The 25884-nt window shown below is 40.7% G+C and overlaps 1 protein-coding gene across 1 annotated transcript; it reads left to right on the forward strand.

Annotated features, from left to right (window-relative positions):
* The first annotated feature begins 449 nt into the window (after positions 1 to 449).
* LOC142383039 (piwi-like protein 2) lies at positions 450 to 25344 on the forward strand. Its single transcript, XM_075469155.1, has 24 exons — positions 450 to 875; positions 972 to 1074; positions 2232 to 2307; positions 2879 to 3122; positions 4272 to 4421; positions 5559 to 5590; positions 9987 to 10097; positions 10247 to 10364; positions 10593 to 10717; positions 10979 to 11059; positions 11155 to 11268; positions 11520 to 11708; positions 11853 to 11937; positions 13704 to 13796; positions 15255 to 15395; positions 18735 to 18848; positions 19488 to 19676; positions 19967 to 20068; positions 20221 to 20337; positions 20695 to 20783; positions 21105 to 21210; positions 22090 to 22343; positions 23319 to 23426; positions 24850 to 25344. The coding sequence occupies exons 1-24, from the start codon at positions 450 to 452 to the stop codon at positions 25004 to 25006; spliced, it is 3324 nt and encodes a 1107-aa protein (XP_075325270.1). The 3' UTR covers positions 25007 to 25344.
* Positions 25345 to 25884: the final 540 nt, after the last annotated feature.

Genomic DNA, 25884 nt, shown 5'->3' on the forward strand with positions numbered 1-25884 from the left:
GTGACTGAAATGCTGCCTCGTAAGACTGCATGTTGACTATTAGTTACTTCTATATCTATTAGTTTTTGCAACTGCAACATTATTGAACAAAATATGTGCTGGTGAGAGTTTGGCCCTTTCTGCTGGACCTGTATGCTGCTTTCTGCTCGCTCGCTGCTGTGTGGATACATATTCATATTCATGAATAAGGAACCTCGTTCAACCAACTTAATGCAGTCCTCACATAACATGCTTTTTTTGGGAAAAAAGTACAAAGGCACTGAATTGGGCTTATTTCTATTTGACATGGGATGTGAGGTGCTTATTTGCTGTTTTGCAAAGTAAAGTTTTTTTTGTCCAGTTTTCTAATTCTAGTATTTGATTGTTTAGATATGCTACTAAATGTATTATTTGGTGTTTCCCTGCAGTTTACTTATTGTTGTGTCAACTGACTATCTTAAGTTGATCCAATGGATCCAAGCAAGCCGACTGACCTCACTAACATGACGGGCGTCCATTGGCTGGGACGCGGAAGAGGCAATCAGCCCGAGGAACTCGCTGTAGGACGTAGTAGAGGGCTGCTGCTCGCCACAGAGGTCTCTGGTGTAGGACGAGCCAGGGGTTTCCTCACTCCTGGCGATAACCCTCAGGGACAACAAGTATTTATGCCTTCCCCTGAACCTGTGTTTGCACGAGGCAGAGGGCTGTTGTTACAGCCTGATGACTCAGCAGTTGGTCGAGCCAGGGGGCTTCTCCGCCAAGCAGCTGAATCAAATGTAGGGGTGGCCAGGGGTGCTGTGCTTTCCACACTGGAGTCAAAGCATGGACAAAGTCCTCCACTGGAAACGATGACCCCAGCACCAATGGGACACACCCCTACTTTGGCAAAAGAACGGGTGTGAACCAGAAATATATCTAAATTCATACTGTTTTTCATGTTTACATTTTCTTAAAAGTATTTTCTTACATTTAAGGTTTATGTCTTCCTGCAGATTGGCATGCAAACTCGTGGTCAAGAATCAACACTTGTCTCGATGATTAGAGGAATGGGCATTGATCCCATGACTTCTTTGGGAAGAGGAACACTAGCAGTGGGTCTGTATTAAAAATCGCTGTTGTGAATATAAAAGCAAATACCGTATTTTCCGGACTATAAATCGCTCCGGAGTATAAGTCGCATCAATAAAAAAATGCATCATGAAGAGGAAGAAAACGTGTTGCACCTGACTATAAGTCCCATTTATTTAGAAATTTATTTCACAAAATCCAAGAACAGACCTCGTCCATGTTGATAATATGATCCGGTGACATGTTGTGTTCAGTTACCTGCATTTCAATGAACTCACGGGAACTGTCGACCTCGGCTTGGAAGTCTGCCGGCAGTTTCTGACACACCGTTGTCCGTGCTCTGATAGAGAGGCGAATGCGTTGCATGAAGCGGTAACACCCGCATGCAAAATAATTTCTATTCATCTCCTTGGCAAGTACCGGGGTGTGGAGACATAACTGCAGACATCAGGCAGCACGTTGTTCAAGCAAAAAAAAAAGGGCAACTTATACTCCGGAAAATACGGTATGTGCGTAATTCCAAAAGGCTCCAGCTGATTTTGCTATGTGGACCAAGTTAGTAAAACTTTGTAGGCCCTGAACCTCAACGGAGGACAAAAAAAAAAAAAAGCCCCCGTTTGACTTGAAGATATATCCATTTTTCCTTTGTTAGAATGTAAGTTTACATATATGCTCAAACATTACCTTATCAGATGGTACTTTTATTTGTGAGGCTGCCCTCATAAACTTGTTTAGTTACTGAACTGAACTCTCTTGTCACTGCTGTCAGTCTTAAATGAATAAAAGTAGAATTGTCAACAACTTCTAGATTTAGGTGTAATCTTTTTATTTTTAAATGACAGATTTAACATTTTTATCGAGTTAAAAGCAGTTAAAATGATTGATATTTCCTCTTGGTGTCCTTTGCTATCTACTGTAGAGGTTGCGGATGATTGACTGAAACTAGTTGCACCAATACTTTTTCAGATATCCTAATTTTTGTCTACTCACAGCCTGCTTGAGAGAGTAAGCACAGGTGTAGTGTTTGACTGTGCGTAGCATGAAAGTGGTGATGTATATCAATGTGAGGTCTAAAAGGCTTCTGCACTACTCCTTGAGCTTGACCCATTAGGTAGCTGCTGAAGCAGGTATAGTTGGCGTGCATAGAGTAACCATGAGAATTGACATGTTACATTTTGTTCTAGGAAGAGGAGGAGCAGGAGATGTTGGAGATTTGAAGCCACTAGGTTCCCCTTCAGGCGTTATCAGTACACCAGAGAGGTAGGCCAGAGGAGTGGCATGTTAAGTGTTTTCAGTGCCAAACAACTTTAGATGTTCTCGCTCACACCCATGCAATTTATAAAAGATATTAACAGTTTCAATTAACACGGCTGCAAAATGATAATCACTGAAAAGTTGAATCAGCATCTCAGTGTGAATGTTTGTTGTCCTCAGAATCAAACTCACAGTAAATTCATTAAGTTCATTCATGTAACTTCAGGGGTTCACATTTAAATGTACGAGCAGCTTTTGACATGTATGGTCATTAGGTGCACAGTCTCTCAGAATGGATATTCAGGAGCTTTACAGAGGTTTTTTTTCTGTTGGTTTCTATTGTAGTTGTTTATTGGTCAGGGAAAAGAATTACATTTAAAAAGTCAAAATGAAACCGGATTTAAAAAGCACAGCTTGTGGAAGCACTTTAGAAAAATTAAATGCTTCATTGTTCTGTCAGTATAAAGAGTCTGCTCATCATGAGTAAAAAAAACAATAACTAATAGAACTAATGCTACCTTTTTCAGCATAAAATTGATATTCTACCATGGCTGCTGTGATTCTTGACCTGTTACAGTGTCCGTGGCCCAAGTTTATCCCCTCAGATGATGGTGGGGTTGGGAAGAGTAGCGATGCCACACATCCAATTGGGACGAGGACGCGCTCTGCTTGCTTCCTTTCCCTCAGTTCAGTCCGAGCCAATTTCTCCAGTACCTGAGCCAGAAACACCCCAACACTGCCAGCCTTCCCTAAAAGGTAATGAACCTTTTAAAATGACTGAGTGTCTGAGCAGGTATGCAAAAGGAAAATTGTTTCCCTCAGTGAGTTAGACTCTGGCTTTACAAATATATTAACACTAGCAGGCCCAGAGATGTTCACTTCTGCTGCATGCCCCTTCCCCTCTGCATAAATTGTGTATTCCTCTCAAGGTGCTAACTGTCTCCATTGTATTGTGAACCACAATACCCCCACTGAGGTTGCTGCCTGTAATGACACAGGCCAAAATGCTGTTTGAATGAACTCTGATCAGCCCAACATACTGTATGCATTTTTATTCTTTACAAGCTGACCCTGTAACATCATTTGTTTTGCAGCCAAAGACAGAGGTAAAGAAATTATCCATAGTTACAGTCCTTCCCTGGTCCATAAATGGTTCTGGTAACCCGATTCTTCTGTTGGAAGCCCAAAAAAAAGCTAGAGAAATCTTAAGTTAAACAAATTATTTATTCGTGGTCATCAGCCCGAGCGCTGATATCTGGAAACATTTCATATTCATGTTCACCTTTATTAAGACGTGACCGAGTATAATTGGCCAGTTTTTAGTGACATGAGCAAACCAACCACCGTCCACGTCATGCTCTTTGGATGTGATAAACAATGTGTGAGTGTTGTTTTAGGTGTGTATCTAATGTACCAGACCTATCTGACCTAATAGAGACGCTTTATCTGATCCCGTTATTTAGTCCCGTTATGTCATCTTAAAGGAAAACGCCGGAAAGTTTCAAATTTACTATTTTCCCTGGTACATGTTCCCCAAAATCGATTTCTCACCTTGTTTACATTTGTCAGCCCGAGAGAGTAACATTCGCGAATGTTTGAAATTCAAGTTATACCGCTCTGGCTCTCCCACCCTAGCGCCGCCATGTTCACTCAACATGACGTCAGAAATGCAAACATTTTTTCTACAGCAATGGAAGACACTTACGAACTGTCTTGGTCTGACTCGGACCCGGAGATAGAATGCGAAGTTTCGCCTGAGTCCGAGTCAGATCATGATCAGCCTCTCGATCTAAGTTATGTTAGCTTATAGCCATCAGCCGAGATGGTCGGATAAGGCTAAAAATAAGGATGGACAAGTGGCTGTCGCAGCAGCCACGACACCGCCGCCAAATGCTAACGACTCACCGGTTGTATCCACGAGCCGTGAGGCGTTTTCGGACCCCATACCCAACCTTGTGTACCGTTTCCAGGCCTACCGGCAGGTGACCTACTTTCTCCATGGGAGACTTGGGAAGCGCTTCCGAAGAGTGATTCCCTCCTGTGCGGTGTGGGCGATAAGGGATAAATATGAGTCGCAGGACGGGACCTACAAGGGTTTCCTTCACGCCGACGAGGCAGTTGTAGACTATCACTACAGATATATGTGAACATACATGTTGAAATAAAAATAATTTCTAATTCTACTATATACAGGTAGTATTCAATCATTGTGTATTTCCAAGTTACACTCTATACTTTGTTAGAGCACACTCCCGCCACACAAGTAGAATTTTATTTCCGCTGCACAAGTAGAATTGCATTTCTGACGTAAAATATGCCCGGATGTGGCTGAACATGGCTGCGCCCATGGCCAGAAGTGAAAAAATCTGGGAGCGCAAGGTTATGGGTTGAATAATGTAAAACAGTGTGAGAAATCGATTTTGGGGGACAGGTGTCAGGGAAAATAGGAAAATTGAAATTTTCTGACGTTTTCCTTTAAATTCTTGGACCATTCAAGGACATGCATCGCGTTGTATGAGCAGAGTGGAAAAGTACAAGCTAGGAACATAGGCTATTTAGCAAAATACAGAATATGGATACATAATGTCTAAGAACAAAGCCAATTTTAACAGTTCCATCAATTTTAAAACGACATTCTCTGACAGCCTCTCTCCCGTCGGATGAGTGGGACCTTTTCCCAAGTAATGGATTGCATTACACATGCATTTTGTGTCCAGATCTGCTGCAATCCAAAACTTTATTCCAAACTTGTCTGGCTTCGATGTAATGTACTGCAGAAAGGGACAACAAACCTTTTGAAGGAAATAACTGCTCAATCACGGTAACATGTTGCCCTGGACCGTAGGACAACAAACAATTCTGAACAAACCGCTGCCAGATGTCTGAAATTGCTACAAATTTGTCCGTTATGCGCTCCTTGCTGGTGTCCTTGTTGTCGAGGTGAAGGTACCGCTTTATTTCAAGAAAGCGGTTACGAGGCATTATGGCTTTGATATCTGGGTTGCTAAATCTATTGGCCCACATGAGTCGCATGGCACCAATGTAGCCCATGGCAATATTTTGGTAATGTGCCTTTTTATGGCCAGTGATTATTACACAAGGGCACATCAGAGTTGCTGGCCTGCAGAATATCCTGTGTGTACAGATTATTCTGTACAGTTCATGATTTTCTAATGCATTTGGATGAAATTCAATCTATATTTCTAATGAAATGCAAATACTCTAAAGGTGCTGTGCCCCCTGTGCCTACCACTCAGGATACCACCATGCTGACAATGGAAGCAGTGCGGTAAGTATGATTCTCTTTTTTGCCTTTACCTCCTGGGGTGGTGACATTAAAAGCTGAGACACCATTAGATATAAGTCATCCATTACTTTGTGACCCCTGTTCATTCCTTTTGGAGGTTGCTCAGCCAGTTGAGAATGGGCTCAGTCATTAAGAGTTAAACAAAACAGTAACTTAATAAAAATATGAGGCCACTGTCAGCCAAAGCAGGGTGTTACAAATAAGCTTGTTATAAATAAGCTGGCTGTAAACCATGGCCTTTGTCGTGTGATCAAGTGTAATATTTTATGCGCTTTTATGCGACATGCACTATCACACCTTATACTTCAAAGTATCAGGGATGCTGTTCGCTTAAAGGTTCCATGCCATGCTTTACCATGTCTTTGGCTTATCTGCAGTATTAAACTATGCACGATAACCTTAAACTTCAACCAAATTTCAGAAAGTGGTATATGAAGGCTTTAGAATTTGCATATGGAAGTTAGTCATTTTATCCAGTTGTCTCAGTCTCTTTTTTTCTCACACGTCACAGTTGATTTTCTTTTACAGTGAAATTCTCCAGGCACTGTGTGCCCACGGGAGTGTGCACGTTATCCTCTGCGAGCATTTTGAAAGTGGAACTTATCCAGGGTTCCCGCGGGGTCTTAAAAAGTCTTAAAAGCATTGAATTTATGAATTTGGAAATAATACCTTAAAAAGACTTGAAAAAGTCTTGAATTTTGATATCTGGGTATTAAAATTTGTGCAGTAACTTCTCCGTATCGCATTCTCCTCGAACGTTTCATTTGTCAACTAGGCTACTATTATTTTGAAAAGCCTAACTAACGTAGCCTAAATGAAGAGTGGCGGAACCAATCATCGAGAACGCTACCGCTCCGCCCCGGGTCCGATCACATTGCTACAGCACTGACACAGACCACAGCAACAAGCCAAGCAGAAGCGTGAAAAATCAAGGCAAATCTCAGCAGAAAACAAGAAAGTTTAACTTACGCCGTTATGTTGTTTTTCAACATTTGTTTGCGTTTCCTTGCTTCCCATTTCTTGCTGGGATTATGGGGAAATGTCGTAGAGTCTCACGCCAAGTCCTTCAAGCACATGAAAAATATCAAAGCGAAGGATCAAACTCCTTCCATCGCTGGGGTGTTTCAACCGGCCAACGCTAGCCAGTTAGCTATTAATGTATCTGAGCTAGCAGACACGTTAACTGTGAGTAGATCTGCAAACAGCTTTTGGGTCCACACCAACCATGAAAGCAGAGGTGTTGTGGACTCTTAACACAATCGCCAAACACCATTCATATAATGGAAACAAAGGTATTTCAGAGTTGTTTAAATGCATGTTCCCCGATTCCGACATCGCTGCCACAATTACTTGTGGTCCCGACAAAACGGCGTACATAGCCAAGTTTGGTTTAGCTGTGTATATTAAAGAGGAACTGGTGTCCATGGTAAACAAATCACCATTCGTTCTTATGTTCGATGAGAGCCTCAACGAAACGACAAATTTTTAAGTTGATTTTCATTATTTATAGTTCTCTCTACTCCCCATATTCCCAGCATGGAATAAGTAGCTAGCTAACATAACCAATGTTAAAAAACAACTTAGCTGTGTCAGTTAAACTTTTTTGTGGTCTGCTGAAATTTTCTTTGATTTTTCACACCTCTGTTTGGCTTGTTGTCTGTGCTGTGGTGTTGTAGCGTTTACTACTACTATGCTGCAATGTTTCATCAATGCTTTACACAGTCCACACTTTCATTTGTTTGAGAAATAAATGAACAAATTAAAAAAAAAAAAAAAAAGTTTTTCTTTGCCGGTAGGTCTGTGAAATAGGCCGTGAAATAGGTATTATTTTTTTATAAATGGTCTTAAAAAGGTCTTAAAAAGACTTAAATTTGACTTGAAGAAACCTGTAGGAACCCTGTTATCACACTGCAAGAAACAAGTGTTTCACTATTGCTTTTTAGAGCAGGGTATAGGGGTGGGCGGTATGCACGGTATCATACCTTATGCGGTATTTTTCACCAACGGTAGAGATTTTTTTGCCATACCTTATACCGCAATAGCTCATGAGTCCTGTAGATGGCAGTAATGCAAAGTTTTGAACATCCGCTTGGCTGCCTCGAAGAGGAAGAACAACAACAATGACTATGGCGGCGGACACTGAAGACATGGCAGCATCAGAGGAGTTGGTTAAAAAAGTTGGCGCAACATCAGTAGTCTGGGAATGGTTTGGCTTTAAAGTGACTGACATTAAACAAGAAAACGTCATCTGCAAGATATGCCGGGCGACAGTAATCGCAAGACAAGGTAACACGAGTAATTTGTTTTACCACCTGCGGGCTAACCATGCTCCGGAATATAAAACGAGTCAAAGCCGGCAACGTGTTCTGTGTATCTGACAATAAAAGACTTGACTTGACTTGATATTGGCGAAAGAGGGCAGCCCTCTGAGTGTTTTGCGTTTATATGTTTGGTTAAATGATTCCTGCTTTGTTTGGAATGTTTCATTGGATATTTCCATTTTATGTTGTGCTATTTAAGAAATGAGAGGAGGAAAGCAGTGTCTATTGTATACTTGCCTTGAAGTGTGCAAGTAATTGGCACTAAACTGTTAAAGGCGGGGTAGGGGATCTTTTTCTGGAACATTTTTTTACATATTGCTTGAAATACTCTTCACACCCTCATTGCAACCAATTAATTAAAAGTTTTGACACAAATATGAAAAGTTTTAGTGGCCTCTAGAACGTACAATCTAGGAAAAACAGTATCCAATCATTGTGAACGGACCGTTCACAATGATTGGATTCTGATGCCGTCTATCAAACTGCAATCTGCTCCTCCCTCCCCCTCCCCCTCCTTCCCCCTGTGCGCGTACCCTGCTCCATGAACGAAGCTTGGCAGGAAGCTAAACTAGAGCCAGCTTGGCTAGCACCTAGCATTATTAAACGTATAGTTAGCATAAACTAAATACTAAATACTGCAACGATCGATGCTTGCTGTCAGAACAGCGCTCGTGCACCTTCGTGCTCGTGCGCGTTCATGTACTCTAGAGGCGTGCCTTCGGGGGGAAAGTGAAGAAAAGGGTTGGGACTTTTTACCTGTGTATTTTCAAAATGCAGCTTCGCTGGACTCAAAATCCAGGATCTCCTACCCTACCTTTAAATAGCTTGGTTCTACATTCAGTTGATTGATTATTTTTGCACTTGAAGAAGTACATTTCACTTTTATGTTTATATGAGGAATTTGAAGAGTTTATTCAAGGAAATGTACCTTTTCTTATTTTTTAAATATAACGTATATATTTTTTATATTTCCTGTGTTTTCCGTTTTGCACAATACATTTAATTTAATATTGCTGCAAACATCCTGATTGAAAGTGTTTATTTGGTGCTATGGTAACCACTGAGAAACTGTTCTGTTGTAATTTATATACAAAAGTACCATACCGCGATATATACCGTATGTGGCTCAAATTTTACCGTGGTATACATTTTAGGCCATACCGCCCACCCCTAGCAGGGTACTTTGTTTTTGTGTCAATGTCTTAAAAAAAAAATATGGTTTTGGTTTTGAGAGCAAATTGACTCTTCAGCCTCTCCAAAGGACCCTGCAATCTTGGATCGGTGAATGCAGTTTTTTTTCTTTTAATAAGAACCAGTACATTGCTGGCTGAAGCTAAAAGTTGAGGCCAACACCAAAAAGGCTCGATTCTGAACCTCACAGTGAGACTGTTTCACATGTCTGTGTTGTGTTGGTATTGGATGTTTAAATGCATTTTGATGCAAACATGATGGTTACACTGAATGAAAAAGCTGCTAAAAGGGATAGTGATACTTTGTGTTAATGCAATTATGCACAAAACAGTGCAAATATTAATTTGTTGCTTCAGCTCTTCGAAACACTGAGTTACTCATACAAGCGATTGCAGGTTCTGAGCATGTGTTCCAAACACAGATATCCAGTGATATTAGGGATCCGATTTTGGCTCGAACATGTGCAGCTGGATGTAGCTTCTCTCTCAAAGTTTCTTTTTCTTGTTCAGTTGTTGCAGCTTTCTGGCCAACAATCGTAGTAGTGCATGTTCATGAGCCACATCTCCCCCTCCACAAACCCTTAGCAAACCTCTAGGTGTTCAACCAATCAGAAGACTTTTTAGGCAGATCCTCCATTTCTCAGGAGGAGACTTTCCCCAAGAGAAACTCTCTCTCATTCTAAACTAATAACAAACTATTTGGGGTTATAAAAGTGTGCAAGACTAATGTAGAGGTACCCAAGATTAAGAATTAAACGAGTGGAAAGGATCGTTCCATGTCCAATTTAAGCTGTTTGGAAATGTTAACGTTTTCCTGCGTGAACTGTGGTGAAATCTTTTTCTGCATTTATATTATTCTCCACCCAGTGACCCCCTTAATAAATCTGGAACAAAAGGAACTCCGATAACGATTGGGTCAAACCACATCCCAATTAGATGCAAGAATGAAGCGGTGTATCAGTACCATATTACATTTACGTAAGTATAATTAACCGTTTTCACAGTCTATCAGCCACTTAACGAGGAAATAACTGCCATCTTTTTGTGGGATGTCAGAAGTTTCTTTAATATTTGTGATTATGTGAGAGTGGCGTATATTTCATGTTTTGTCTTTTAATATGTTGCAGACCAAATGTTGAGTCGATGGCGATGCGTTTTGGCATGATGAAAGAACACCGTCCAACCACAGGGGAGGTGGTGGCTTTTGATGGCTCCATACTGTACCTGCCAGTTAAGCTGAGCGATGTAAGTGTCAGAGTTATTGTGTTGAAGATGACAGACTTATAACCATGCTGTTTTTTCTGGTTTTCACAGAATTTTGCTGACAGAAATTTACTACTGTGGTTCCAAGGAGGCTCTTAAACTGCTTACAATGAGTTTGACTGTGAAATTATATTGTATTGTGTTTGTGCAGAACTACAAAATGCAAAGTCTGCTGAACTTCACTCGTTTTGTCATTTTGGTGACATGCAGGTGGCTGGTCTCAAATGTTTGAGACGGACCGATAACGAGGAAATAGAAATCAAAATCCACATGACGAAGATTTTGCCACCCAACTCTGATCTTTGCATCCCATTCTACAATGTTGTGCTCAGGAGGTATTTGTTCAAAATAAACACACTTAAAGAGATTTGCCATATTTTGGGCCCTTTTTATAACTGATAAATCTTCACTAAGTAGACTTAAAAAAAGTTTTGTCCAGACCTCATTAGAAAAAAAAAACTGCCATTGGATTCTTTGTATTCGTTCAGGCCTTTTTTAAAGGAATCGCCTCCATAAATATTTTCAGCCCTTTGCTTCAGTTATGCTACCGTTATGGTTTAATCACAGGATGTGAATGAGTATTCTTTTTTTTCAAGGGTAATGAAAATCATTGGACTGAAACTGGTTGGCCGAAATCATTACGATCCAGAGAGTGCAGTCATTCTTGGAAAACATCGGTTTGTAGTTTTAATTTAACATCGGAGCCAAAGTTCCTGCTGTTATGGCTGCCCTATTATTTCCATTATCCTGCGTTGCTCTGTGTGTCTTGTAGGCTTCAAGTGTGGCCAGGCTATTCAGCGTGTATTAAGCGCACAGATGGAGGTCTCTACCTGTCCGTGGACGTGTCTCACAAGGTTTTGCGGAATGACTCTGTGCTTGATGTCGTGTGAGTTACACAGCTAAATAAACACCTGCTTACAAACCGCTACAAGCTCAGTCACATATTTGTGGGTAAATCTTTTGGTTCTTCTTCGCATCCCGATCCTCTTGTAATTTTTTTTTTAACCAACCAACGGTTGGAACGTTTTCTTTGGGGAGAAGCGTTCATTTTGAGGTGAATTTGATGGGGGCCACTTTTCTAATGAGACAGGGCTGACTATAACCATTGATTATTGCTTGTGTCCTGTTGTCTGCCAGGAATGCTCTGTACCAACAGAGCAAAGAGAACTTCCAAGACGAATGTGCCAAAGAACTCATTGGCAGCATTGTCATCACCCGCTACAATAATCGCACCTATCGCGTTGATGCTATTGAGTGGAACAAGTCGCCCAAGGACACCTTCACTTTGATGGATGGCACACAAACCTCCTTTTCGGAATACTACAGGTGAGACAGTTTTCTGTGAACTCACCAAAACTGAGCAGGTGCATTGCAGTAAAAGGCTGGTTGGCATGACTCATGTTTTATTATTATAATTTTTTTTTTTATGTTAACCGTTATTGCATTGTGTGTGTTTTGACATTTTAACAGCACGAACTATGGGATCACAATCAAAGAGCTGAACCAGCCTTTACTCCTGCATCGACCCAAGGAGAGGTCCAGGCCAGCAGGAAAGGTGAAAACATTTTTTCAGCATTGTAATGATTGAAATGGAGGCAGGTCTTCTTAAAATGAAGTCATCATCTCTTTAAATTAGACCCTTCAGTTGACCTGCAGTAATTTGTGTCTCAGACTAACACTGCCACCTTGTGGCTACAACAAGTTGTGCTCGCAGTCACCACCCAATTCAGTATTATCAAATTATTTCATTTTAGGATTTGTTTTCTCCTTTTCTCATCCTTTCATTTTCTCTTAAAGACTTTCAAAATAGAAATAATTTGACGGACTCTTTTGTGGCCAGTGTCTTTACACAAAGAGACGCATAATGTAGTTACCCAGTTAACACTGGTGCATCTTACATCTGATGCTAAGTGCACACAGGCCGGTGGAGAACCACGGAGAAGTGATGGTCACAATTTTATTGTTTTCAAAAGGTCTTTAAACCAAGTAAGTTGAGTTGCACTAGGTATTTTATTAAGGTGAGAGGTGGTGTTTGCGAGTTTGCTTGCTTCTGTTGCACAAATGTGCATGGATGTTGGCTACATGAGTCCTTAAAAGCATTCCAAATTATTTCTGTGCTGGAAACAGCCCAAAACTTTAAGTTTTCCCTTAATGATAATGAACCTTTCTGGGCAAGAGTGGTCTTTATTTGGAAGTGGCTGAACAGGGAAGTGGGCAGAGAAAGAGAGTGAGTCTTGGGAACTCTGCTCAATTGGGCAGGAAATGCAGAAAAGTTTCACTCCTTCATTTGGTTTGGTTCACTTTCACACTGCAATTTTTAAAGCGGACCAATCCGCCGTCACACAGTTACAACCGAAGAAGAAAACCCAGCTCATCGATTGGCCAGGACGGAAAATGAAAATCCATCCCCTTCCGCCGGCTTGTTCACAACAAAAGCAAACAATGGAGGATCACCAAATGTATTCTGTTTTTACTTTGGTTTTCAAACCTGATTGCTTTTTCACAAGAAGCTGTCCAGTACGAGCAGCAGGCACGGCAGCGAGCTATCCAGCATGTTGCTCTGTACATGAGACGAACGCAGCATTACCGAAAGAGTACGACATGCTGCTGTGGTTACAGACATGGAGCAATGTTTTGCATCACTTCCTCTCTTTGGTCTGCTGGATAGTCCGTTCCCGCTGTAAGCAAACTGCACCAGTGTTCACTGGTTTGGTCCGCATCAGAGTTTGGATGAGCTTTCACACCTGCCCAAACGAAATGGGACTATCAGAGGAAACCAACTCTGGTCCGTTTAAAGCGGACCAAAGAGCTCTAGTGTGAGGGCACCCTAAATCAAGATGTGAGTTGAACCAGCAGGAATGCAGAATACTTCAAAGCTTTGCTGCTGCATTTTCTGAATTTTTTTTCCAAATGCAACCAGCTTTTACTGTGAAACTGGATTCAGGGCTTACTGAGGTAGCCTTAAATTTAACCCTGGATTTTCAGTTTCCACTCATGCCCCGAGCAATTTACTCTAGAGCAAAAGGTCTGCATAAATTAGGAGAAACTCCATTTGTCCCTGAGATTGGGGACAAAGTGTCCCTGAGATTGGGCCGACTTGTCCTGGCACATTTTATGGAAGGATGTTTTGTTTAATTTATTATGCTCTCTGAAGACCGAACTCCTTGAGTGACACTTTTAAACATGTCCTGCGTTCACTTTTTAGAGCCATCTTGACTACATGTTTTATTAATCAGTGTGTATTTACCATATGGCTTTTTTCTCTTTCTCTGTAGCTTTATATTGTATTCTTCATACGTGTGTTTCATCCCTGAATTGCAGCAAATCATTACTGGAGAGATCCTTTTAGTCCCAGAACTTTCCTTCATGACGGGAATCCCAGATAAAATGAGGAAGGACTTCAGAGCTATGAAAGTAAGTTTGATATGGCAGCTCAATGATCTTCAGAGCCATTTGTCTTCCAACTCTTAATGAAGCCATCATATTGTCATGTTTTTTTTTTATATATTCTATGAAATTGTGTTTTTATTTGACATGATGCACGTAAGATGCATGTTAGTTCAACTGTGTTTAAATGAAGATCTTAACTGCAGCTGTCTTTATTTATGATTCTTTCTTCTTTTATTAAAGTGATAGTTCGGAGTAGATTCACCTTAGGGTCATTTGAACCGTGACATCCAGCCAAGTAGCCCACCCGAAGTTTTTTCGATCTTGGCTGAACATCAGCCGAGTTACTGAGTTATCCCGAATAGCTTAGTACAAGCGCTAATGGAACCTGGCAGTATCTCCAAAATTACCACACTAAAATCACATGCCATGACACCAAACTTCTACAGTAGTACAAATATGGTCTGTACTCACAAAACGATGCATTTGGAAGTTTGTACATAGTCCAGGAGTTTATTATTATCAACACAAGCCTAATAGCTTCTCTGCTGCTAAAGCTGCGTCGACGTCACTTCCTTGATCTGGGAGCTTCAAAGTAAGATGAGGGTTGATCTACTACTGTAGACAACAAAGCAAGGATGCTCAATTTCTCCATTGATAAAATAAATTCACAACTCTACAACATAAAAATTCATAAAAAATCAAGTAGAATATTGCATATACTTTGTAGTCTACAGTAGTAGATCAACCCTCATCTTACTTTGAAGCTCCCAGATCAAGGAAGTGACGTCGATGCAGCTTTAGCAGCAGAGAAGCTATCAGGCTTGTGTTGATAATAATAAACTCCTGGACTATGTACAAACTTCCAAATGCATCGTTTTGTGAGTACAGACCATATTTGTACTACTGTAGAAGTTTGGTGTCATGGCATGTGATTTTTAGTGTGGTAATTTTGGAGATACTGCCAGGTTCCATTGGCGCTTGTACTAAGCTATTCGGGATAACTCAGTAACTCAGCTGATGTTCAGCCAATATCGAAAAAACTTCGGGTGGGCTACTTGGCTGGATGTCACGGTTCAAATGACCCTAGGGTGAATCTACTCCGAACTATCACTTTCATAAGTAAAAAGAGTTGATTGCAGCTCAGCTGGTTTGTTCTTCAAAAACTGTTTTGCTTTTGTTTTTGGTCATTCTCCATCTTAACTGTGAAGCATCGTCCATTCACCCTTTTTTATTTATTTTTTTGATGAATTTTAGTAGACCATTTTTATCTGTGAACTTCAGAATTTATCCAGCTGTGTGTGTCTCAACATCAATATACAAAAATCACTGTCTGCATATTAATGTATGTTAAGATGGTCATTACACATTTATTTAACTATTGCTGGTAATGGCTAAGATGTGGAGTCTGACTATGAAGAACAGCATATGATCATACCCAAGAGCACATTCAAGTCTGAAAACGAATATCTTAATGTGTTACAGGACTTGACCACGCACATCAATGTGAGTGGTGAGCAGCACGCACACTCAATAAAGCAGCTTTTGAAGAACATCAGTGCCAATCCTGAGAGTCTGAAGGAGCTCAGTCGATGGGGACTGGAGCTTGGTTCCGGAATTATGATGGTGAGAATCTGTGTCACATGCTTCATGACGTATTTTCCGGAGTATAAGTCGCATCAGTCAAAAAAATCTGTGGAAAAACACATGTATAAGTCGCATTTATTTTGACATTTATTTCACAAGAACAGACATTTAATCAAGTTATTCAACTACACATTAGCACACAGAACAACAGGCTGAATAGGTGTATGTTAACGTAAAACATTAAGTTATTCAGCTACACAATAGCTTCGGCCCATAAGGATGTCAAACGTGAGGGGACCTCGTCCATGTTGATAATATGATCCGGTGACAGGTTGTGTTCAGTTACCTGCTTTTCAATGAACTCACGGGAACTGTCGACCTCGGCTTGGAAGTCTGCCGGCAGTTTCTGACACACCGTTGTCCGTGCTCTGATAGAGAGGCGGTTCGTTGCATGAAGCAGTAACAACAAGAAGGCCCGCTTGCAAAATAATTTCTATTCATCTCCTTGGCAAGTACCGGGGCGTGGAGACATAACTGCACCGTTGACAAGCCTCTCAGGCAGCACGTTGTTCAAGCACCCACCTGTGGACTCGTCCCTCCAGCTCTGGCCTTCTTGCATTCAGCCTGTGTTTAGCTTTCTTTATTTTCTTGATTGCAGTAAGATTAACCTCTGCTTTTCGCCAGTCCCTCCCAAGTTTCTCACTCGCTCCAAACTTTCTTTCTGCTGCTCAATTACGGTTTTTGGCTGCATATTTTACTACCTGCACTTTGTCATTTTGAGAGGGTGAGCAGTTTTGCAGCCAAGAGTGTCCTCTCGTGGCTGTGGATAGCAATGTTTACTCCTTGGTTCATGTCAGTCAGTATGAATTAACATTTAAAAACATGTTAAATTAAATATATTTTGATATATAAGTCACACCTGGCTATAGGTCACAGGACCAGCCAAACTATGAAAAAAAAAATAAAAAATCTCTTTAAAATGAAGTGGTTGTAAATGCAGGGATGGGGATCAGTTGAGAACTTTCAAAGACCAGTACTGCTTCAAAACAGAACAGAGTGCTGATATATACAATGCAGAAAAATGTTGCTTTTATCTGACAAGATATAATGTAAAAAGGAAGCATGTGTTTTTACACTTATGAATAGTTATTGTCTGTATCTAACAATGTCAGGCCGCAGGCTCATTAACAAAATGATTTAGTTGCTGGTGTGTGTGTGTGGATAATCAAATTTCCAACTTTGCATAATTATTGCTTGATTTATGGAGTTGACAGGCTCTTTCAGCAGCTTTGTCTCAATGAGTGAGCTGTAGGGGTGGGCGATATGGAAAAAATGTTGTATCACGATTTTTTTGCATAAAATCACGATTTCGATTTTTTTTTTATCACGATCTTCCATCCAAAAAAAAAAAAAAAAAAGACCAATTACAGTAGAGTTAAGTCAACATGCTGAACCACAGAACAGCTAAGGAGTAAAAGAAAGAATTTGGCAATCAACACATTGTAATTCAACTGTAACCCAATTCAAGATGAAATATAATGATCTAATTAATGACATCTGACACAGTGAAAGTGAAGCAACTGGAAATAGAAAAACGAACCACTGATGACGACTTGACTCCACCTCATGATGCCATTTAGCAACAGATGAGCAACCCTGCATGTTCATTTACTGCAGCCACAGTCACGCACTGCCATCACCAGAGCGCCCTAAAGGAATACTTTTCAACTGTGTAACGTTTGTCACGGTCGCGGTGCATCCCTTTTCTCTTGCACCGTAGTTAGCTTACGAGCTAGCGGTTTCCTCATCCGACCCGAGAGTGCTGCTGCTGGCCGTGAGTTTCTCCCGTGCGCCGCTATGGATGTGCTGTGGATGGTGCCGCTGCTGCTGTTCCCATTCCTGATGTGGACCAGCAGCAGTGGGTTAGGGTAGAAGAAAACCCGAACCAATTCCAAATTACAGAGGTGGATTTCCTCTTCTTCACCAGCTCGTCGGCTTGGCTTTCAGCCATGGCTGTCCATGCGTTTTCTAAGTTTTTACAAACACAACATGGAGGCGTGTAAGAAAGTGTCACGACACACAGTTCGCTATGATTGGTCGGTTAGGTTAAGGACGTCTGCCGCATCAGTGGGAACCAGCATTAAAAAAAAAAATAAAAAATCATTGCGCTGATTGGCAAAGGCGATCTATACGGTTTCTCTAATTTGGTAGATCGCCTGCGATTCTCCACTCTTCCTCGCCAGTCACGATTTTATATCGTCAGATCGCGATTTTGGGTACGGTGCAAGAGAAAAGGGATGCACCGCGACCGTGACAAACGTTACACAGTTGAAAAGTATTCCTTTAGGGCGCTCTGGTGATGGCAGTGCGTGACTGTGGCTGCAGTAAATGAACATGCAGCGTTGCTCATCTGTTGCTAAATGGCATCATGAGGTGGAGTCAAGTCATCATCAGTGGTTCATTTTTCTATTTCCGGTTGCTTCACTCTCACTGTGTCAGATGTCATTAATTAGATCATTATTTTTCATCTTGAATTGGGTTACAGTTGAATTACAATGTGTTGATTGCCAAATTCTTTCTTTTACTCCTTAGCTCTTCTGTGGTTCAGCATGTTGACTTAACTCTACTGTAATTGTTTTGGGTTTTTTTTTGGATGGAAGATCGTGATTAAAAAAATCGAAATCGTGATTTTATGCAAAAAAATCGTGATACAACATTTTTTCCATATCGCCCACTCCTACGATACATTATGTAATTCAATGATGTGATTTTGCCCAAAAATACAGCATAATATAATGTTACCGGACTCGAAATGTGAATCGCAAATCCAGGTTTCGGTGCCTGGATTTCCAGCTGTCTCTCTGGATCGCAGCGATCGATCGCTGTCTCTTTTCTATTGCTTTAGGTAGCCTGTAGAAACTCTGCTTTAACCCTTTTGAAAACCTGTTTGTTCAGTCGATTGCAAAGCAGCTCTTCCCCATGTTCAATATTGAATATAATTGAATATTTAAAAATTTGGCAGCTGTGCCACTCATGTTTTTGCCACTCAGTGGGCATAACCGCAGCGACTTCCGGGTACTGTGACATCACGGGCATACCTTGTATAAGAGTTATTGATCCAGGAAGTTTCTTGTAACATCTTATGTGTATATCATGGTTCTTGGAGAGGTATTAAGAGGTATAGAGGTATTGTGCTGGCTCTTTATATGCATTGTTTCTCTTTGGTAACTTACACATGCCAGATAGATGGATAACCCAGCAGAGGATCTACTTTCACACATGACACTTAAGCACAGTGAAACCCATCAGTCGCAGCTTGAAAGTCATCTGAAAAGGCCTTTTTTTCTTTTTTTTCTTTTTTTCTCTCATCTGCTCCAGATTAAAGGTAGAACGCTGCCCCTTGAAACCATCTGTCTTCAGTCCTCATCCTTTGCAACTGGTGCCGATGTATCCTGGTCCAGAGAGATCACGAGAGACGCTTCAATCAGCTCCGTAAGCTCCATTAGCTCTCTGGAAATATTAACTTTGAACTGCAAAGCTGAAGAGGCTAAGCTAACAACGTTTTCCATTCTTTGACTTTGTTTCGTCTCGCATGATATTCTGTCTTGATATTTTCATCACCACATAATTTACTCTGCCTCGGCCTTAAAGCTGCGGTCGGCAACTTTTTTTTAGTCATATTAGCTTGAACTGTCATGGGATTCTGGAAGTAGAATATTAAATAGGCTGTTTAGGAAAAATAACGAAATCTGTAGCTCCCTCTGAAGCCTGTAATCATGCTTGCAAAAACTGAGCGCTCCCGGCTGTTTTTAACCAATCAAGTTAGGGTGGAGGAATCCTACCTGTCAATCACAGCTTGTGCACACGCTGCTGAGCGTGAGTCTGCCCCAGCTTGTGTGCGCTCACACTGGTGTGAACTCACTTGCACAACCTCGTCCACAGAGGGGGAGGGGTTTGGGGGGGCTATTCGGAGCTTGTTAGAGGTTGGGGGAGGGACCTGAAAGTTGTATCAGTTCGAATTTTCCGACTTTAGACTCGGAATTTTGAAAACCTGCCGACTGCAGCTTTAAAGATGGATGGTGAATCTCATCTTTTTTTTTTTTTCATTGACCGACCCATCTTCCTCCCAAGGTCCCCTTGAACAACTGGGCCATCTTCTACCCTCGTCGCTGTGCTGAACAAGCGGAGGAGCTGGTTTCAACTTTTAATAAGGTGGCTGGGCCCATCGGGTTACGACTGGAGCGACCGATTCGAATGGAACTGCGGGATGATCGAACCGAAACTTACATCAAGAGCATCCACTCTCAGCTCACCAGTGAGGTGTGACATAAAATAGAAATTCAGCTAAAACGATAACCTTTTTTCCCATTATGCTTTATACACAGATGTGTCCATTAAATACTTGTTGGCTCTGCTCATGTTTGCAATGCAGCACATTGTAAAAATAGTACAAACTTGTTGGGGTATTGTCAATTATTTCAGATTCAGGTTGTGTTTCAAGTGCCCCATTTCAAATTGAATATAATATAATGTAAGTTTCCATCTTTATCAGCGAATGCTGCAATGAAATGCAAATTTAGTCCCATTGTTGATTTCCCCTTTTTGTACAGCCTAATTTGCAGCTTGTAGTGTGCATAATGGTCGGCAACAGAGATGATCTCTACAGTGCCATCAAGAAGCTGTGCTGTGTTAAAAGCCCCGTACCTTCCCAGGTTTGTAATGTTCACATCTGTTTTTAAAATTGCTGTTTCTGAATCGGAGAAAGACTGTAAAGTTTGGACCTGGAACTTTTCCACGTTTTATTTTTGTTCATTTATTATTATATACTTTTTTTTTTTTTTTTTCTCAAATGATTTGTTCTTAGGCCATCAATGTCCGAACAATATCTCAGCAACAGAAGTTGAGGAGTATTGCCCAGAAGATACTCCTGCAGGTGAACAGCAAGTTAGGTGGTGAACTCTGGACTGTCAACGTTCCCCTGGTGAGCATCATCTCTCAAAAGCAGAAAAGTAACAGCAAACCTTTGGGAAGCACAAAGTCGGAGTAGAAGAGCCTGATAGTGATTTATCTGATCAAAAATGTGGTCTGTACAAGGCTTGTTTTGAAGTTGAATTTAATTCATTTTCTATCCCGTTTGTGATTTTACGGAGTCGGTGATCACTTCTGACCAGAATTAAGTTACTGCACCTTCATTTAATACAGCCAATTTGTTACTTGTGAATATACAATACTATAAATAAATACACATATTTAAAAGATGATTTTAAGAAATTGTTATCTTACTAATTTGACTAACTTTAAGTCAACTTTAACTTTTGTTCCTGTGTCACTTGACTAGAAAAACTTGATGGTAATTGGAGTTGATGTCCACCATGATACCAGCAAGTCGCATCAGTCGGTCATGGGTTTTGTCGCAAGTGTCAACAGGTACGCTTGTGTTTTTATCCAGTTTCCTTGTTTTAATTTAGTCTTTGATTTCATGTTTCCTTGGTAATTTATGTAATACCTTTTATTGACTCAGGGTGGGGCTCAACCCAATGTTAAAGTATTGATTCAATCATTACCCACCAACTTCTACATCACTGGTCTCTGCACAAAGCAGGCTTCGGGGTTATGTCCCCCAAAAATTCCTTCTGAATATCATTACGAAATGTTTTATTAGAGAATTTCAGTCGGTATGCCTTGCAGTGTTTGAATGTGTGGCATCACTGATAATAAATAGATGATAAACACCTTTTCCTTGTCCAGCTCACTGACCCGGTGGTACTCCAGAGTAACTTTCCAGGCACCCAATGAGGAACTGATCAATGGCTTCACAGTTTGCCTGCTGGCAGCATTGCAGAAGTACTACGAGGTAACTTATCTGCTAGTATGCCTTGCAAAGTCTTTCCAAACCGCACCTTGCAAAAAGGAACCACAGATCACTATAAAACAACTCCTCACCCAGCCTGTATCTGAGGTGCTGTTTACACATACCCGGGTATTTTGATAAACGCATATTTTCTAACCTTCGTTTGCAAAAATAACTAGGTGCACACAGCCCCGGTTTTTAAAAAAAACACGTCTATATTGATCAGCATAAATACGCTATCAAGAGCTGTTAAATTACGCCAAGCCTGACGGTGGCAGTGTTAGAACAATGAGAATTCCACACAAGCCAATCAGAAGCCTAATAAAGAACCGCTGACAGAAAGAACATCGCTGGCGGTGGTATGGCCGGGCTCTGTCTGCCAAAAGAAGCTCCGCAATTGCTGCCCTCCGAGCCCTAATGCGTCTTTGTTGGTCAATACACTGTATGACTTTAATTTTCAAAAGCACACAAGCTCTTAAAAACAGAAATGCTGCTATTACCTCCATGCTTGCCAGATAAACAATGGACGTCGGTCTTTTACCGCGGATATTGCCCAAAACTCCGTTTTTGTCTCTTTCAACCAGTTTATACACAAACGCTAAACGGAGTTTTTAAAAAATCTCCACTTTTGCCGGAGTTTTTTTATGCCTCGTTTTCGGAGGAAAAAACTCTGTTTGTGTATAAACGAAAGGCACAAACGAAGGGAAAGGTCTTCGTTTATCAAAATACCCGGGTATGTATAAACAGCACCTGAATCTTATCAGGATAAGAGGAAGAAAATGTTATAGCAGGTGTAAATCCACTCTGAGGACATTTCAGTCTGAATGACTATAACACTAGTTTTGCTGCTCAAGCCTGTCATCAGTTTTCTCTGCTGAACAGGTAAACCACAACCTACCAGAAAAGATTGTGGTCTATCGGGACGGTGTGTCCGATGGACAGCTGAAGATGGTGGAGCAGTACGAGATCCCACAGTTGATCAAATGTTTTGAGACATTCCCCAGCTATGAGCCCAAGCTGGTCTTCATCGTGGTCCAAAAGCGCATCAGCACCACTCTCTACTCCAGGGTTGCAAACGGCTTTGGCACTCCTCCACCTGGGACTGTTCTGGATCACACCCTCACTCAGAAAGACTGGTCAGTCTCAAGCGTTTTGATCTACCACAACTTGATCTTAACTAAAAAAGTTTTTTATAGTTGAGAGACACAGCATCCTTCCAAAACTGCAAAGCAGATAAATCTGAGCATGTTGTTGACAGTCTGTCTGGGAAGACTTTGGCCGTTTCTCAATATGCGTACTTGTCTGTACTTGTGTTCTCGTGTACTTCTGAAACGTCATCACAAAACGACCAAGTACTGTTTCAATTCAAAGTACGCATCCAGATAAGTACCCTCCACATTCCCGGATGTGTACTTGCTCCGCCCATTTTATCGAGTATGCTTCTGTGGTGACTTGTTTAGACTTCAGACAGCTTGCTTTCCCAGAAAGCAGTGCGGGTCAAGCGAAGATGGCAGAGGAGTTGACAAAAGTTGACAGGTATGCCATTAGCCTACTCCTCCGCATCCTCGCTTGTCGCTCCCGTTTCTCCCTCCTCAGCCTCACCGCTTCCTCCTCAGCTTTAAAATAAAGCATTCCAACGGCAGCTGCAAGCACAGCTCGGTCCATTTTCAATCTTTTCTAGAAGTTTTGATTTTTCTTTGCTGTTGAAATCACACACGGGCAGCGATGAACAGAAAAATCAAAAACAATAGTTTACGGTTTATTTTTATTTTTGGCATCAACATCTTTGACATAATCAAGTACGCTTCTGTTCCGAATGCACAATGAGCGTATCCTTACTCAGAAGTCCATTCCAACAAGTCCATACTTGTAAGTACACAAGTACATATTTAGCGTACTTGGTATTGAGAAACGGCCATTGTTCTACAATAATTGTTCACAGGAGAAGTGCAACAAATAGATTAGTAACAAATGAAAAAAGAAGTTTTTCATAAAGTAAAGACGGTGTTCATGCTTAGGTGTGAAGTGACACTAACTCCAAAGGTTTGAGACAAATACTGTTTCATGAGATTAGATTTCAGATACTTTAAAGATTCTCTCCTAATATTTAGGGTCGACTTTTATCTGATGGCACATCAAATTCGCCACGGCTGTGGACTTCCTACACACTACATCTCTTTGTACAACACAGCAAACCTCACGCCAGACCATTTGCAAAGGTATGTGCTTTGTGATTCTATTTTCTCATTTAGATGGCAACTAGTGATGGCAAGATGCGTTCAACTTACATGCACATTTGTTTCGTGGTGGAGCACTTTTTTAAGATGTTGATATGGTTAAGGCTGACTCACTGAGCATGACACATACTGCAAGAGTCGAGGATTCTGTCAACAAGATCTTCTATTTTTTTTTTTTGTGCTCCCGTTACAGTGGCCCTGCTCTGGCTTAAGCTTAATGTGTCTAAGAAAATGCTGTACTTTGAGGTCTTTATATATTGCACTTTCATACACTTTCTGAAATAAAATATTCATGTATGCATGTAAGTACAGTGGCTTGCAAAATTATCCTCCCCGCTTTAGCATTTTTTCTATTTTGTTGCCTCACAATCTGGAATCAGAATGGATATTTGGTTGTTTTTTATCGTTCACTCTACAAAACACGCCAACATTCTCAACATGGAATTATGAAAAAACTTCTCAACTTGAACCAAGTATCTTTAGGGTCATTGTCCCATTTGAAGTGTACCTCTGTCCTAGAGTCCAGCTGAATAATAAAGAAAAAAAAAATGACTTCCTATGGTTCCTAAGCTCATTTCCTTGACCTTGTTGGATAACAACATGGCGTTAAGGAAAGATGATAGGAGAGATGTTTTAGATATTGGGAGAAGCACTGCCGTGAGAATCCAGCCACGCTTACTCAGCTGTGATGTGGATCTGCACGACTGAAACTACAACTGTTCAATAAATATTCTACAAAAAGTGCTTTAGATAGTTGGTCTATTGCAATCTTATCACTTTGTTACATAGAAGTTATATACTGTATATATTAGAGATGATATGGAATATTACTTATCTTTATTCTTAATTTAAAAAAAAAAATAGGAAAGTAAAGTCAAACAAGTCAAACATGGTGTTGTCACAGGCAGCTCATTTTCCTGTCTTCATATTTATCCAAATGAATCCCAGTTGGTACGACTGGGTGAAAATAGTTGAGTGTCGCTACAAAAGTTGAGGCTGAAAGGAATTGCGGGAGACAGTTTTCCTCTGATTTAAAAAAAAAAATAAATAAATAAAATAAAATGATTTGTCGTACTCTGTGTTAAAGGAGATCTTAAACTAAGCATTGTAGCTCCCTCTAAACATTTTGAGCATTTGAAGGTGAATACTTTTGCAAGCCACTGTATTTAGTTTCTTCCTGTAGAATGAAGACATTTTACAGATGCTCACATAATCTGTGAGCATTTGATCAGAATATATTAAGCTCCACTAAAAGCATCTATCTGTTCACTCTGCTGGTGTTTACATCGGGCTTATAGTTGTGATCAGAATTTTTATTAAAGTCTTTAGCCAACTTGAATAGAGTTTGATAGTAATGTTTGATCAGTTCTAAAAATGTATTAATATCCATTTATTCTCATGCCAGGTTGACGTTCAAAATGTGCCACCTATACTGGAACTGGCCTGGCACCATTCGTGTTCCAGCACCATGCAAGTATGCCCACAAACTGGCTTTCCTTTCCGGCCAGTACCTGCACTCAGAGCCGGCCATCCAGCTCTCAGACAAGCTCTTTTTCCTCTGAGCTGCAGCATGTGCATGTGCATATCTGCTGTTTCAGTCGAGCAAGCATCTCATCTATCCTGCTTTCGATCACAATTTAAAAATAAAAAACAAAACAAAAAAACTTTTAGTCCACAGCTTAGGGATAACATGAGTAGTAACGAGATTAATAACTGTTGGTGTGTGTGTGTGTGTGGGGGGGGACTTTTAAAACTGGATCAAAGAAGAAAACTCTCCAGTCACAGATAGAAATGTGGAATTGATGATTGGAAATAATGGATCCTCCTCCAGCTTGATTTTAGCACACCGTAGATGGGGGAAACATTTTGCTTTCAAAGTAACTGGTGTCATCTGTTGTTTAGAAGAGTGAAAATAAATACTTACCCCTCTTCCAGGGACATTTTTTCTTTTATGTCATTTAGTTAGAAAATGTTGATCAAAATAAAGTGTTGTTTGATTTAACACGGGGTCCTAGCTTTTTTTGGAAGTTGGGTCGACCTGGTCCTTTAATGGTGCCATCTTCACCTACTAAGTGGTCTCAAACAGATGTCCTCCTTTTGTGATCAACACCCTTGTGATGAACATTGTTTTCCAGATCAGGAATCCTTAAACTCAGAAGATGTCTGTTCCGTTTCCATTTTTATATTTTGCCTTGAACTGTGACATATTAGTTTTGTGTTTAAACTTTATTAAACACTTTTTGCTTATTTATTAACGGTTATAAATTATATCATGCACTGATAAAGCATTTGCAGTGGGCTGCATTGATTTTTCGTTTTACCCTTTAGAAAGTTAAGCACAGAAATTCCAGGAAAACATGAAATTGGAAGTAAAATGTCATTTTTATTTCTCCATGACTATCCTTCGGGGGTTTTTTTCTCCATCCGTGCCCAAAAATAT

This window comes from Odontesthes bonariensis, chromosome 6 (genome assembly GCF_027942865.1).
Source record: "Odontesthes bonariensis isolate fOdoBon6 chromosome 6, fOdoBon6.hap1, whole genome shotgun sequence".
NCBI classification, from domain to species: Eukaryota; Metazoa; Chordata; class Actinopteri; order Atheriniformes; family Atherinopsidae; genus Odontesthes; species Odontesthes bonariensis.

Coding starts and splice junctions, on each gene's coding strand:
- LOC142383039 (XM_075469155.1), top strand. CDS start 450: ATGGATCCAAGCAAGCCGACTGACCTCACTAACATGACGGGCGTCCAT. Junction 5,591..9,986: donor CTGACAATGGAAGCAGTGCG/GTAAGTATGATT, acceptor TTCTCCACCCAG/TGACCCCCTTAATAAATCTG. Junction 10,098..10,246: donor CAGTACCATATTACATTTAC/GTAAGTATAATT, acceptor AATATGTTGCAG/ACCAAATGTTGAGTCGATGG.